The sequence below is a fragment of the Hydra vulgaris genome, chromosome 11 (assembly GCF_038396675.1).
Source record: "Hydra vulgaris chromosome 11, alternate assembly HydraT2T_AEP".
In the NCBI taxonomy this organism is placed as follows: domain Eukaryota; kingdom Metazoa; phylum Cnidaria; class Hydrozoa; order Anthoathecata; family Hydridae; genus Hydra; species Hydra vulgaris.
Genome location: NC_088930.1, coordinates 52,921,262 through 52,936,773, shown reverse-complemented (window position 1 = coordinate 52,936,773; position 15,512 = coordinate 52,921,262). Strand labels below are relative to the sequence as shown.

General features: G+C 29.9%; 1 protein-coding gene across 2 annotated transcripts in view; it reads right to left on the bottom strand.

The window, feature by feature from the left end:
* LOC100199481 (HBS1-like protein) overlaps positions 1-15,512 on the bottom strand; it is a 130,987-nt gene that overhangs the window by 49,874 nt on the left and 65,601 nt on the right. For both annotated transcript variants that reach the window (XM_065809185.1, XM_065809184.1), the window contains exons 11-17: positions 15,041-15,158; positions 14,813-14,959; positions 14,656-14,733; positions 13,938-14,055; positions 13,767-13,838; positions 7,895-7,996; positions 3,699-3,789 (exon numbers count right to left, since the gene is read on the bottom strand). In XM_065809185.1, the coding sequence (XP_065665257.1) occupies positions 3,699-3,789; positions 7,895-7,996; positions 13,767-13,838; positions 13,938-14,055; positions 14,656-14,733; positions 14,813-14,959; positions 15,041-15,158 (726 nt within the window). The remainder of the gene's footprint in view (positions 1-3,698; positions 3,790-7,894; positions 7,997-13,766; positions 13,839-13,937; positions 14,056-14,655; positions 14,734-14,812; positions 14,960-15,040; positions 15,159-15,512) is intronic.

Genomic DNA, 15,512 nt, shown 5'->3' with positions numbered 1-15,512 from the left:
ATGGACTTGGTGTGATGCGAAAAAAGATAAAGAGTTAAACTTGATTATTATTAGATTTGTAAATTTTTTTTCTGTTATAAAACTTGAATACAAATTCATAATTTTATTTAGTCTTGCTCATTTTGATTTTTCAATATAGCTAAATAGTGTTTTTTTCAATATAGATAAACAACATTGCTGAGGTCACAACCAACAACTGTTCATTCTTTCTGGCAAAATGAAGTTGGTTGCTCCCTCTGGTATGTCTTGGGAATAGTTAGAGAGGCCTTGTGTGTATATGTTAATACACACAAGGCTTATAAATAAATAAATATATATATATATATATATATATATATATATATATATATATATATATATATATATATATATATATATATATATAAATCTAACTTTAACTACAAAAATTCTGATTTTCATGATTTTCAATACCACCAAACATAGGTTTTTGAGAAGTAGGAAAAAAACCATATATTTTTAAACAAAAATATAGGCCTTTATACATATAGCAGGAAAAAAAAAATTTGAAAAAAAAAAATATTACCCCTGCCTCAAGGCGCCCGAAAATTACCACTTTTCGGTCAATTTTCCCCTAAATTTTTAACTTGAGGGGGGGGGGAAAAAAGTGATCGGACAGCGCTCAAACTTTGCGAGGCTCATTTTTTATACATTTGTCCCAAATTTAGGGGGTATGGTTTTTTAGATTTGAAAATTCACTTTTTTTGAATACCCCTAATATATATATATATATACATATATATATACATATATATATACATATATATATACATATATATATACATATATATATGTATATATATATGTATATATATATGTATATATATATGTATGTGTATATATATGTATGTATATATATATGTATATATATATGTATGTGTGTGTGTGTGTGTGTGTGTGTGTGCATGTATATATGTGTGTGTATACAGCTATGAACAAAAATTTAATCGAGAGTTTTTCACAACTACATGCCAGTTTTTCTAGCATTAAAGTTTAACAGATATAGATTTCAAGTTTATTTTTTCTGTGTTTTGCTATTTATGTTTGTATGGATAAAATAGACAAAAAAAATATTCACACATACTACACTACTTCCGTAAAACTAATTAAACGTTATACGATGTATGTTTACGACATTATACGATGTATGTATATTATACTGATGACATAAAATTTTAATCAAGTTAATTAACTATATATTTTTCACACTCGATAATTAACTATTATACTTAATTACCTCTATAAATTATAAATATAAAGATATCAAGAGTACTCATAATTCTTAAATAAAAAAATAATTTTAAAATTACAAAAACATATTTTAATCGCAAAAAATTATCTAAAAAACAACTGCAATAGTTTAAACTTCAAATCGCTTGCAAATGCATAGAAAGGCAGTGTCAGAGAGCATCAATTGGCAAATTATTGGACTGGTCAAATCAAAGAATCATAACAACGTAGAAATTAGTAAACTTATGGGTGGTTCTGATCGACGCAAATGACAAAATTGGTGCAAAGAATTTTTTGTTTGCATTGTACAGTTGAAGATTGGGCAAAAGTGATTTGGAGCAATGATTCAAACTTTCAGGTTGTGAACCGCAAAGGAGAAACATACATTAAAAGATTTGCAGCTGAGAAATATTGCGAGCGATATTTACAAGCTAGACAACAAGGTGGTGGAGAATAAGTAGGCATATGGGGATGTTTTTCCCACAAAGCCCTTGGTTTTTGTGAGCTGTGTAATAATGGTCGTATCAATCAATATACCTGCAAAAACACACTTGAAACATGTTTGATTCGATTGACAAGATAATTGTACGGCAGAAGCAAGCAATACATCTTATAGCAAGACAGGGCTCCACCACACACAGTACATATTATAACAAACTGGTTTACCTCAAAGAAAATCAATTTGTTGCCTTGGTGCCCTAGATCACAAGATATCAACCCAGTAGATAATATTTAGTCATGGATCGACACTCGATTGGTAAACCATCAAATTCAATCAACTGAGCATTTGAAGCAACTTCTGAACAAGTACTGGTAAAAAGTGCCAATGAGTTGTGCATGAAATTGGTCGAATCAATGCAGAGAAGAGTTTTTCTTTGCTATCAACCCAAAGGAGGACACTTTCAATATTAAATTTGTATTTCTTTTTAATTTTTTGTGTTCTAAACCTTAACTCAATTAAACCTTTATGCAACTCATTTTATAATTATATAATTATTTATTTAATCTTTTTGAATTATTTTTTTTCCTACTACAGAGTATAAAAATCAGCAATGGCTTACTCTTTTTGCCTACCCTTATAACATATGGCTTTTTCAGCTGTTACATTATTGAAAAGAATTAGTTTCTATCAAGATTAAAATAATATAAAAATAAATAATATAAAAATATATAATAGATAAAATTTTAGGTAAAAACCATGACCAAGATATATACAAATATTTTTGAACACTTCTCTCTTATTACTCTTTTAGGTACCCCTCTCCAAGTATGCTTTTGGGTAACCCCTCCCTCCAAACCTTTTGGGTAACCCCTCCCTCCAAACCTTTTGGGTAACCCCTCCCTCCAAACCTGCATACATTGTTTAAGGATTCCACTAAAGTAAAAATAAAAATAAAACTTAAAAAAGATTGATTCTGGAGATGAATAAAGTCAACTTATAGTTGTCAACAAGTGAAAAAAAAAAAAAGAACAACTTGTTGTTATGAGTCAAAAAGTATTAGTAAAAAAGTTTTGCAACAGCACTTATAAAACATACTTTTTTGTTATTGCAAAATTTGAAATTTGAAAAGTGATATTCAAAAATCAAAAGGTGAAATATAAAAAATTATTTACATTATTAAATTAAAATTACAAAAACTTAAACTTAAAAGCTTTTTGAAAGTGAAAGTGATCTCCTCTATTAAACATTGAAAGTGATCTCCTCTATTAAACATTGAAAGTGATCTCCTCTATTAAACATTGAAAGTGATCTACTCTATTAAAGATTGAAAGTGATCTCCTCTATTAAACATTGAAAGTGATCTCCTCTATTAAACATTGAAAGTGATCTCCTCTATTAAACATTGAAAGTGATCTCCTCTATTAAACATTGAAAGTGATCTCCTCTATTAAACATTGAAAGTGATCTCCTCTATTAAACATTGAAAGTGATCTACTCTATTAAACATTGAAACAGATCTACTCTATTAAACATTGAAAGTGATCTACTCTATTAAACATTGAAAGTGATCTCCTCTATTAAACATTGAAATGATCTACTCTATTAAACATTGAAAGTGATCTACTCTATTAAACATTGAAAGTGATCTATTCTATTAAGCATTGAAAGTGATCTACTTTATTAAACATTGAAAATGATCTACTCTACTAAACATTGAAAATATTCATAATTCTAATAAAATTTGAATTTTTATTCACAAAAAAAACTACATAATAAAAACATTTTATAACAAACCAAACAAAAATTATAACAAATAAAAGATATTTAAAGGTAATTGATAAAACTGTTTTATAGATTCTAAAGTGAGAAAAATAAAGAAAAGATTTTTTTTAAGAAGAATCTTACACAAAACATATTTAAATATTTAGTTCATACAAATAATTAAATTGGTCATATAAAAATAAAACAAAATAAAATATAACTTTTTAAATATCTATTACATACATACTTAACATGAGTCATATCAACTCCATGTATTGAAGCAGTTACATGATCACCAGCAGCAACAAAGTTTACTGGTTCATCACGTGTTGATAACCCTAGATAAATACTTTAATATTTTAACATCTAATTATGTCTTAGTAGTGCGGTATAGAACATGACTAAATTTTAAAAACTTTAACTCAACACAATTTAAAAAGATAACACAGGATAAAAAATCAAGTATAAATTTTGATTAGATTAAATCATTAATGTTTTGAGCTCGAGTGGTTCAAAACAACTTGCATTTGCTATGATTGCAGAGTCTAGTAGGATGAGTTTAAGCAAACTTTTTATGGTTTTTGTGAGAGAGAAAAAAACACATTTATTTCTAAACTGTTTTACATCATTAAAAGTGATTTTATTTTTAATAAAGAGTTCATTTATTGAAAACAGCCGCAAAATAAACAACAACATCTTTCCTGGGTAGCAAATTCTCTTTTTTATAGAGATCTAAAGAATAGAACGTCTCTTCACATATGAACATTCTTTAAAGTCACTTAAATAAATGACAGTTTTGATACGACATTGGCAAGCAACAACTGCTGATAAGATGCAGTAGTGTATATATTTAGTTATATAGATCAATACAAACAGTAAGCTCATCATTAACTTGCAAAGCTAGTTTGCATAGCATTTAAGGAGCAACAAAAATTATGTGCTAACTATTTTAGATACTGGACTAACTTAACTTTGAACTTGACGAAAATGTCATTTACATGTCATCTAGGATTTTATCTTTTAGCAACATCTTTGTTAAAATAAAGCAAATTTAAACTTAGCAATTGTTATAAATATTGAACAAGGTCCTTGTGTATTCTTTATCCACATAATGAAGCAACATCTTGTGTTATCTTTATCCACATAATGAAACACGTCTTGTGTTAAAATTAAATAACTTTATTTCTTAAGGTAAGTTTGTTACACAATGATGAATGCAATATTGAATAACAAAAATGTCCTTTTATAAATAAAGACAAAAAGCAGTGATAAATTCTAGAAATTTATTTACCTGCATAAAATAGAATTTATTTACCTGCATAGTACACTTTATCCAGAGTTTTGCATCTCTGTTGTTTTTATTTTCAATTTTGTTTTGTACTCAATAAACTTATGAAAAGTTACACAAATTTAATTTTTCAGAATGAGAGAATGTAAGCTCTGAAGCAATACGGGGTTGCAATACTTAGGATATCCCAGGTGGATATTACTTATTTGATAGAAGAATAAATCATAATGTGTACAGTAAGACTTTAGAAACAACCAAATTTCAAAATTTATTTTAATATTATTATTTTAAATTTTGATACTGACTGGATTTACCAATAAATTCTTTGCCAAAAAAAACAAAAATTATTAACTTGGTAAAGAAAAAAACAATAAGATAATTCAATAGATAGAATCTATTTCTGATCAAAAATGTATGAGCAATGCTTGATAGAAAACTGTCCAACGCCTCTGTTTTTACTTAATATCTTTGACAATATTTGAGTGTTTTTAAAGTTTAATAGTTGATTGTTGTCAAAATCTTTTAATAAGAAGATAAAAACTAAAATCAGAGAATTAAGTAGACTAAGGTGGCCAGACAATTTTTGATTTCATTTTTTATGACTTTTCTCTGACTAAAATGAAATTACCCTTACCAATGTAATTTTCACAAATGTAGCTCATAAAAGACAACAAATAAAAATCATGTATGTATGTATATAAATATTCTCTTATTTTGTAAAGGTTTAAAACTATGTTTAATGGTACTGACTGATAGTAAGGTTTCCTAAACATGATGGTAGCTCGCAGAGAGGCTGATTCCATTAAAAAATGTAAAAATATAGAGATAAATCAAACAGTGTTATGTTGTGCATGAAGGGCAGCAGCATAGCTTATTGCGTAGGTTGTCATCATCTTAGGTTGTCATAGGAACCAGGTTCTCTATTAATTTGATTGACATGATTAAAGTAGTTAAAAATATTTAACCAAAAAAAATCCATAAAACTATTTCAGTTTATCCTTTACAAATATTTGTAGAAATAACTTTTCATCTGTTGATTCATCTGTTGACTCATGGAAAATTCACCATACCTACTTGGTTACCATACCTACTTGGTTACCATACCTACTTGGTTACCATACCTACTTGGTTACCATACCTACTTGCTTTTTGTGAAACCGTTTGATTTGCAAAGACTACATTAGCCATGTGTTTTTATTGGGCATATACTTACCTCTCAATTCACTATTTATTGTCAAATAAAAATACTGTTGTCAAAATCAAGTTTGAACCCCGTCTAACTTTAACTTTTTTACACCATTTAGCACCACAACACTCAATCTTATTATTTTTGTTTTGTTCTTTTTCTTCGTATTTACTGAACTCTTTTTGATGGTGTTTCAGATTGACCAGCCCATTATCAATTATCTCTCATTAACCCATTCTTATTATTCCTCAGTTAACATTGTTATTATTGGTAGCTTGATAAGTCTAACAACATACTCTCTAATAATCAGACTTTTATCCTCCTACTCTACTGCTCACAATACTTGCTGACAATAGATCACGATAGCTGAGCTATCATGCCTTAGGTGGAAGCTGTGAAACAGGGTTTGTTGCTTTTAACGTATCAAAAGTTTTTGATAAAGTTTGGAATGCTAGTCTCTTCCATAGCCTTGCAACATACAGTATATCTGGGAAATTTTTTAAAAATTATTGAACAATTTCTTTATAATCACAGTATTAAAATTCCCATTAATGAAAAATATTTTCTTTCATTTTCAGTAACTTCTGGAGTACCACAAGGTTCCATCTTTGTTCCTGTATTGCTCGTTATCTATTTAAATCTTTAAGATAATCTTACCTTTAAAGTTACCTATAAATAACTTTACATTTGTAAAGTTTACATTATAGTTTTACATTAAAGTAACCTTACATTAGTAAAGTTTACATAAGTCAAGTAAAAACTACACATTAGTGTTGGAAATCTGCTACAACATTTTTTACACCCCTATAAATCTCATTCTTCTTGCAAAAATAGAATGACAAACTTTGTATTGAATACTGTTGTCATATTTGAGTTTGTTATTCTCATGAGGCCCTCTATCTAAACAAAATCTAAAATCACAATCCAAATGTGATTGGTTGCATCTCATTCTTTTTTTGACAAATACTACCATGGTTGTTGCTCAAGCAACTTATTATCAATCATTCAAATAAAAAGCAAAAAAATCAACTATTTTTACTGTAACTGTTTCTTTACTTTCTCACTCTTTAACTTTCTCACTCTTTAACTTTCTCACTCGTTAACTTTCTTTATTGCTTACTGTTAAATCCCAACTTAGCGGTTACTTGCAGCCTTGTTGGAAGCGAATTCACTTTTAAAAATGTGATAAAATTTGACAAGGCAAGAGCCTTGATTTAATGCACAATAAAATCTTTCAGTTACAGTAGTTAGCGAGTCAGCCATCGAACAAAAAGATAAAAAACCATATTAATTTTCAGAGAGTAAGTTATTAGACTCAAGATGTGTTAGATGTGATGTTTCTAACATTAAGATGTGATGTTAGAAACCTGTTGATTAAAAACTCAAAGAACTTGCTAATAATACAGGAACACAAGATTCTGTCAAGCACTTATCAAATAGTTTAGAGAGAATTGAAGTGAGTTCTGGAGCACACTTTTGTAAGACTATGACAGGAATGTTATCTAGACCAGTAGTAGATGAGTATAATACCAAAATAATTTTAGAAACGAAAGTGATTTGGATGCCTAACAATGAATTAACCTGTTTAACTGGAATGACAAGAAAAGCATGGCCATTAGATTCAAGAGTTGAATTTGAGAAAAAGTTTTTTTGCAAATCGTTTTGCCTTATCAGAAGCATATAAAAGAATGGTCAAAGGATTCAAACCTGATTTCTCGACAAATAGGTAAACTGATACATAAGTATTTGCCCAAGCTTAGCATGTGATTTGTGAAGTTTTGAATCCTAAACCTAAGAACCATTGAACTAAGTTTTAGAACTGTACACTCATTAGGAGATAACAGAAAAAGTTGCATAGCCACTATAAAGAACGCGTAAAAATCTATGAGTAAAGTCAAGAAATTGAAAAAAAAATTGCCATCTTGTTTTATCATTTATAAAAAGCTATGAGTAAAACAAATAATTTTACCTTTAATCACCCCAGCATCAGCAGCTGGCATCAACATTATTTTATCCCCATTCTGTACAGAGCCACTTTCAACTTTTCCAGCCACAATAAATGAACCTTGGCCTATATGTGTAAAAAATAAAATAAATATAAAAATAAGAGTAAAAAATAAAATAAATATAACCAAATCACTTTGACCTAAAACAATTTAACTAAAAGATAGGCAAGCACCTAAAAAAAAGTTTATTAAAACACTGTCTTATAAAAAGTCAAAATAATTGGTAGATAAATTTAACTTTTAAATTAGTCTAAAGTCCTTAAACTTAAGCTGATAAAAATGAAGAACTTAAGCTGAAAAAATGAATAAACCTCTTCTTAAAAACTGACAACAATTGCGGCACCATATTGATCATACAATACATAGTTTAGCTAATTTGGTAAAATTAAATTTAAAGAAATCTTTTCAACTTGTCATTAAAAACAAAAACTAAAAAGTTTTTGTATAAGTAAATCAATACTTTTTAATTCTTAAATAAATTTCTTTGTTGCTGACTTCAATAATTAAAATTTAGAATAAAATCTTTTTAAATTAAAGGGATTTTAGAAAGTCTAATATTAAATTAAATTTAATAACAAAATTTGTTAAAAAACATTTTATTGCACCAACTTAGCACATTATTGCAAAATATTTCAATTCAACTAAAATAAAACTCAAAATGTCAAGAAATATCTTTAAGCAACTTTGATTACCCAAACATATAGTAGATAATGGCCCTATTATTAACTGAAATAAAGAGGTCAAGGAGATCGAATAAGAAGGTCAATCAATTATTTCTTGACTTTTTGAGAAGATCATGAAGTGCTGATATTCTAACTACAAAGCGTGTGAGAAGAAAGTTGAATGTTCCAGCAGGGAAAAATTTTGGGTCAGAGGGTGTCATTAAAACAGATGCGCCAAGAACAACTAAAGGAACTACCGGTGCTACTTGAAGAGGTAGAAATAAAAGAATTGCTCAAAATCTAACTATAGAACAAAATGATGACAGCTCAGATAGTGAAAATAAACAAGCCAACTTAATTATTAGTAGAAAATGATAAAAACTCGCATTGCGGTGTTAGAATGGAAGAACCTTTCGGTGCCATAGTTTCTACGAAGAAGCCATCAAAAAATCACTGGAAGTTACCAAAAAAAACAGACATTATTTTCTACAATATCAATGAAATAAAAAAGAATATCAATGTCCCAGTACCATTTAACAACAGGTCTTTTTAAAATTGCAGAGCTTGACAATTAAAATACTAGTACTCCTAGTACTAAGTATACTACAACAACAGTATACCAGATCTTATTATACTTAAACATTATTTGTATAATTAATTCATTTAAGTTGTTTTGTTAACAGCAGATGTCTTATAAAAAGTGCAGAGCTGGACAATTATTGCACTAATGCTCCTAGAACTAAGTATGCTTGACAACAGTCAGGTCAGGTTATCCTACTACTGGTAACATGTAACCCAGTACAATCTGCTTCATGTCCTACTGCCTTGTAGGATGGCTTTTTTAGGCAAAGGCTTGGAGATGCCAACTCCGACTTAAAACACCCCCTGCCTTGGGGCTCTTGGTTGAGTAAAGTCTAGAGATGGTGTCTCAATAAAAATACTCTTCTTGGGCAGAGGTTAAATGCATCCGGCTAATGTCTTGTAGAAATTCTCCTAGGCTAAAGATTTAAGGTGTAAACAGATTTTATCTGTTGACCAGCCTTGTACCCCTTCTTCATCTATTAGGCTGGCGCAGATGTATTTTAAATACATTGTTTCCAGTTTAGGATGTTGAATACTTGATCTTCTTGACTCAATGCATAGGTTTTGCTTGTGTCACTGTTTTTATGACTAGACAACTCATTCTATTATCTCCTAATGAGGGTACAGCTCTAAAACTCAGTTTTATGGTTCTAAGGCCAGCTGGTAGTCAGGTTTCCCAAAAAGAATTCAACCATTTTGTCAGAAAAAAAGGTTTAAATCCACAGACTATTCTTTATGAGCAATTATTTAGCACTACTTCACTCTAATGACTTTCTCTTTGTTCTATATCACTCACCTTCATCTCAAGGCTGCACTCTTTTTGATGTTATTTCTGATCATATTGACCAAGCCCTCTCTCTTTATTCATCAGCCAATATTGTTGTTGTTGGTGACTTTAATGCTTATCACACTGAACAATTTTGCTCTAGTGTCAGTGTTTCTGCAGGCATTAAAGCCCACAACTTTAGCTTTTCTCAATCCCTAACTCAAATAGTCAACTTTCCAACTCGCTTTCCAGACAACCCGAATCACTTACCTTCTCTACTCAGCTTATGTCTTGTTTCTGATCCTAGTCAGTGCTCAGTTTCTCCACATTCACCCTTAGGTGCTTCTGATAACAGTTTGATCTCTCTAAAACTATTATATCTCATTCTTTTTCATCATCCTATCCCCCTATCATCATACTTCTTACAACAACTTTAAAGCTGACTAGGACTCATTCTGTGATTTTCTTCGTGATGGCCCTTGGGTAGAAATCCCTCGTCTTCCTGTTGACAAATGTGCTTCTTACATAACTTCATGGATTCAGGCGGGCATGAAATCTTTTACTCCCTCTTGACGGTTCCAGATCATGCCTCACTCTTCTCCATAGCTTTCCTCACATTGTGCTGCTGCAATTTTCAATCGAAACTATCCCTTCCATATCTATCAGCAAAACAACTCTCCAGAAAACACATTTGTTTGTCTGTCTACTATTGCTAGAAACCATTGTAAAAAGGTTTTGTCTAACACCAAAGCTTGCTATTCTCAGGTCATGAAATCTTGTATTTCATCACAAACATCTCGTGACATCTGGAGAATCTTTAAAAGCATCAATAATAAGGGCAAATCTTTAATTCCACCTCCCTTGTATGGTTTAGATCTTGTCACCTCACCTAAAGACAAAGCTGAATGGTTTGCTTTTCATCAATATCATCTCTTGATTCCACTAGTTGTGTTCTACCTGAAATATCCGTCAAGCAGATTGATCCATTGAATGACATTCGTATCACTCCAGCTTCTGTATCTATTTCCTGCTTAGTCTCTTCTACAGCTTGTAGCCCAAACAATATACCTGTTATTGTCTGGCAGAAGTGTTCTCCGGAGCTGTCGTCTGTACTTTAAAAACTATTCAACAAGTGCTTATCAGAGTCTTGTTTTTCAGCCTGCTGGAAAGCGGCACCTGTTATTCCTATCTTCAAAAATTCTGTAGAGCGATCTGATTCATATAACTACCGTCCCATTAGTTTTCTTCCTATCATAAGCAAGGTTTTTGAATCTTTAATTAACAAACACTTAATCTCTCATCTTGAATCTTACTTTCTGATCATCAATTTTCTGATTTGCTAACATTAATAACCAATAGGTTTTATCGTGCATTAGATAAAGGTGGAGAGGTTAAGGTTATCGCTCTTGACATTTCTAAAGCTTTTGATAAAGTTTGCTGGTCTTCTCCATAAGCTTTCTTCTTACGGTGTATCTGGTAACATCTTTAAGATTATTAAATCCTTCCTTTCCAATCGTAGTATAAAAGTTGTCCTCGATGGACAGCACTCTTCTTCTTATTCTGTAACTTCAGGGTTCCTCAAGGTTCAATCCTTGGCCCTTCACTCTTTTTAATTTACATTAAGAATCCTCCAGATATTCTCACATCTAAGGTGGCATTGTTTGCTGATGATACTACCATTTGTTCTTGTCATGATAAGAAGCTAACACTCTCTGATTGCTTGGAGCATTTGAGTTTGAACAGGATCTCACTTGATCACAAGCTCACAAGCAATCTCTCTGATTGCTTGGGCATTTTAGTTTGAAAAGGATCTCACTTGATCACAAGCTCACAAGCAATCTCTCTGATTGCTTGGGCATTTTAGTTTGAAAAGGATCTCACTTGATCACAAGCTCACAAGCAATCTCTCTGATTGCTTGGGCATTTGAGTTTGAAAAGGATCTCACTTCTGCTACAGCATGGGGCTCACAGTGGCTGGTGAACTTTAATTCTGATAAAACTCAATTTTTTTCAGCCAATCGTTATTGCAATAATTAAAATCTTCCTTTATTTATGAACAGTAATTTACTTGATGAGTCATCTACTCTTTATCCTCTAGAATTAACTCCTACTTCTGTTCTTTCCTGGAAACCATATATCAAATCCGTTGCAAAATTAGCATCTGCTATGGTTGCATCTCTTTATCAAGCTCGACACTTTCTTACTTTGGATTCTATTCTCTATCTCTAAAAATCTCAAATCTGTCCTTGTATATAATACTATTGCCATATCTGGGGCAGATCTTCTAATGATATGCTTTCTTTTTTAGACAAGGTTCAAAAATGCATTGTAAACATAGTTGGACCTGCTCTTGCAGCCAACCTTTAACCATTATCACATCGTTGTAATGTTGCTTCTCTTTCTCTTTTCTACAAATACTATTATGGGCACTGCTCTAAAGAGCTAGCGTCTCTTGTGCCATCTACTAAAATTCATCCTCGTGTTACTCGTCATTTAATCAAGTCTCGAACATCAGTTCTTTGGAATTTGCTTCCTTCGCCTTGCTTTCCTGATTCATATAATTTGCAATCCTTTAAGCTATCTGTCAATCTTATCTTGCTTTACAATCTTCATCTTTTCTCTTCCAGTAACTTCCAACTTTAATTAGTGGTTGCTTGCCGTCTTGTTGGAAGCGAAGATGTTTAAAAAATAAATAAATAAATAAAAATAAGAGTAAAATAAGAGTAAAATTACATTTTAAACATAAATTTTCCTAAATTACATTTTAAACTACATTTTAAACATAAATTTACCTAAATTTACATAAACCTAACAGCAGTTGGTACAGCAGATTTTTAAACAAATTAATTTAGATGCAACAATCGACATTCTTCAAACATATTGCTAACCTTGTTGATAACATTCCAGCTTCAAGTAACGCAAAAAAACTATCAAAATTGTTTAGACGAAAAGTAAACATATTAATTTATTCTAATTGACATAGACTGAGTCACGAGGTTCAAAACATTAGACTCCCACTAGCCCTGTTGTAGTACTTTATTCAACTTGTTAAATAAAGTGAAACAGTCCTGTTCATCAGGGCCGTTTTACAGAGAAAGGGGTGTTTCACAGGGCTTTTGAAGTAACAGCAATGAAAGAGGATAGCAAAAGTTAAAAAAAAAATTTCCAGCCCCTTTAACTATAGTGGCATTTAGAAGTTGAATATGGTATACAATAAATTATAAGAAATTCTCTAATGAAACTTAAACTATAAATTTTTGATATTTGCTGTAAAACAAAATGGTAATTAAACTACACATAATTTTTACCAACTTTTAATAACTACCAACTTAAAAAAAAACAAGCTTTAACTAAGTTCATTAATCATTGTTTTGTTGCAAACAATTTATAAAAATGATTTCAAGTATCTTTATATTTTATTTTATAACTTATTTGTGATGATCAAACAAATAAAATTTTGAAAGTTTTCAAACGGTTTCAAATGGTTTCAAATAAAATATTAGCTCAAGACACAAAGAAATGAAAGCAGACATAAAACAACAATTGGTTATACTGATTTCATATGCTGCAAACAAGTGTTAAAAAGTTAAAAAATTTTAGTGCAATATGCAGAAGAAGTAAAAACATTAAAGAGACTTAACAAAACATTGAAATTTAAACCTTTATACAGAGGTTGTGAACTGTAGTAAATTGCTTAAGTGTAATCTCATCATAAAGTTGACGAAAGCTAACAGTATTAGAAGTTGATGAAAGCTAACAGTATTAGAAGAGAGTTAAATAATGAAAGTATGAAAAGTAAAAAAGAAAACAATTTTTTAAGCAAACCTTTATACACATCTGAAATGCAAAGTCGAAAAGGTCTGTCAATAGCTCTTTTAGGAGCACGAAAGAAGCTATCTAAAGAAAAGTAATGTATAAACTTATTTTCAAAGAAAATAATATAAATCAAAAAAACTAAAAAATAACTAAACAAATGAAAAAAATAAGTAATGAAACCTATTAAATCTACAATGCATCCATCTTTATACCATTTTATAAGATCTTTTTCACTGGCATTACTTACAAGGTTCTCCCCACTTAAGCCACTACATGGAATATAACAAACATCTGATTCCTGTGAGGTAAATATTCATATAACTCTTCAAAAAAAGTATGTATCCATCATACATATATGTAAATAAACATAAATGTATATATATTTGTGAATATGTGTATAAATCATAGATAAAGCAGTAGTGGTGTAGTGGTAGAGCACTTGCTTTGTAAACAAGAAGTTTTGTTAACAAAGTAAACACTTCTTGCAACTTGTATAGAGGTCCTAAAGGGTTCTGACATGGTTGTAAAAAAATTAAAAAAAAGAGTTGACTCCTTGCTTGTATTGGCCCCCTTTAAACTCAGAGATATAAATACAGTATTTAAAAAAATACTAATTTAGTTAAATAACAAATATATATGAAAATCAATAAAATTAATTAAAATAAAGTACAATGCTAATTATCTAAGTAACAGCACAAGCAAACTTGCTTGTTATACTAATGTAACAAGTTAGTTTATGTTGTTAAACGTAATGTAACACAAAGAAATTTGTGCTTTTACACATAATATAACACAAACTTGTTGTGTTGCTAAACATATTGAAAAAAATTTGTTTGAGTTGTTACATTACATGTAATGACACCAAAAAAATGTTTTGATTTTTAGTTAAATTTTATACTCGAAAACCAGCTTGCTTCAAAAGAAATGTCTTCAACTTCAAAACAATATTGTCATATCGATCTTTTGACCAGTTTACCTAAAAAAAACTTTTTAAGCTACAACTATGTCACATCTAAAGTAAACAGCAAATTTAATGAGGTGGTAAAAAACCATACAGCATCCATTTTATTGATTGCAACTATAAGTTGACCAACGCCAAGAGATCGAGCAAGAACAGCATGTTCTCGTGTCTGGCCTCCAGCATCAAATCCAGATTCAAACTCACCTGGTCGTGCATCAATTACAAGAATAGCTACATCAGCCTATAAATATGAAAATATTTTGTGCAAACACAATACTAGCAATAAAAAAATGACGTTAAAAGAATTTTAAATCATTAAAACCTGTGATGTTCCTTGTATCATATTTGGAATAAAATCTCGATGACCAGGTGCATCCATTAATGTAACAATTTTTGTTTTTGTTTCAAATACTGTCATTGCAACATCCATTGTAATACCACTGTAAATAATAATTTTGAAAATTATAATCTTACATTTTTTTAAGGTTTAATAAACAAAAAATAAAAAAAAGCAATTAAAATTATTTAATCCACTTAATATATCTAATTTCCTTATTTAAATCTACATTAATTTTTAAAATTTTTAATTTATTTAAAATTGTTATGTAATTTAACTATACTGATGACATCATCAATAGATGATGTCAGAAGAAACAATATATTTAATCTAGTTAATCAATCTAATTATTTAATATGTACCTTAATTAATCTAAATTAATATACTATTTCAAAAACATTCTTATTATCACTTGATATTAAAAATAAATGATGGAAAGAAAAAATAAAAAATTAAA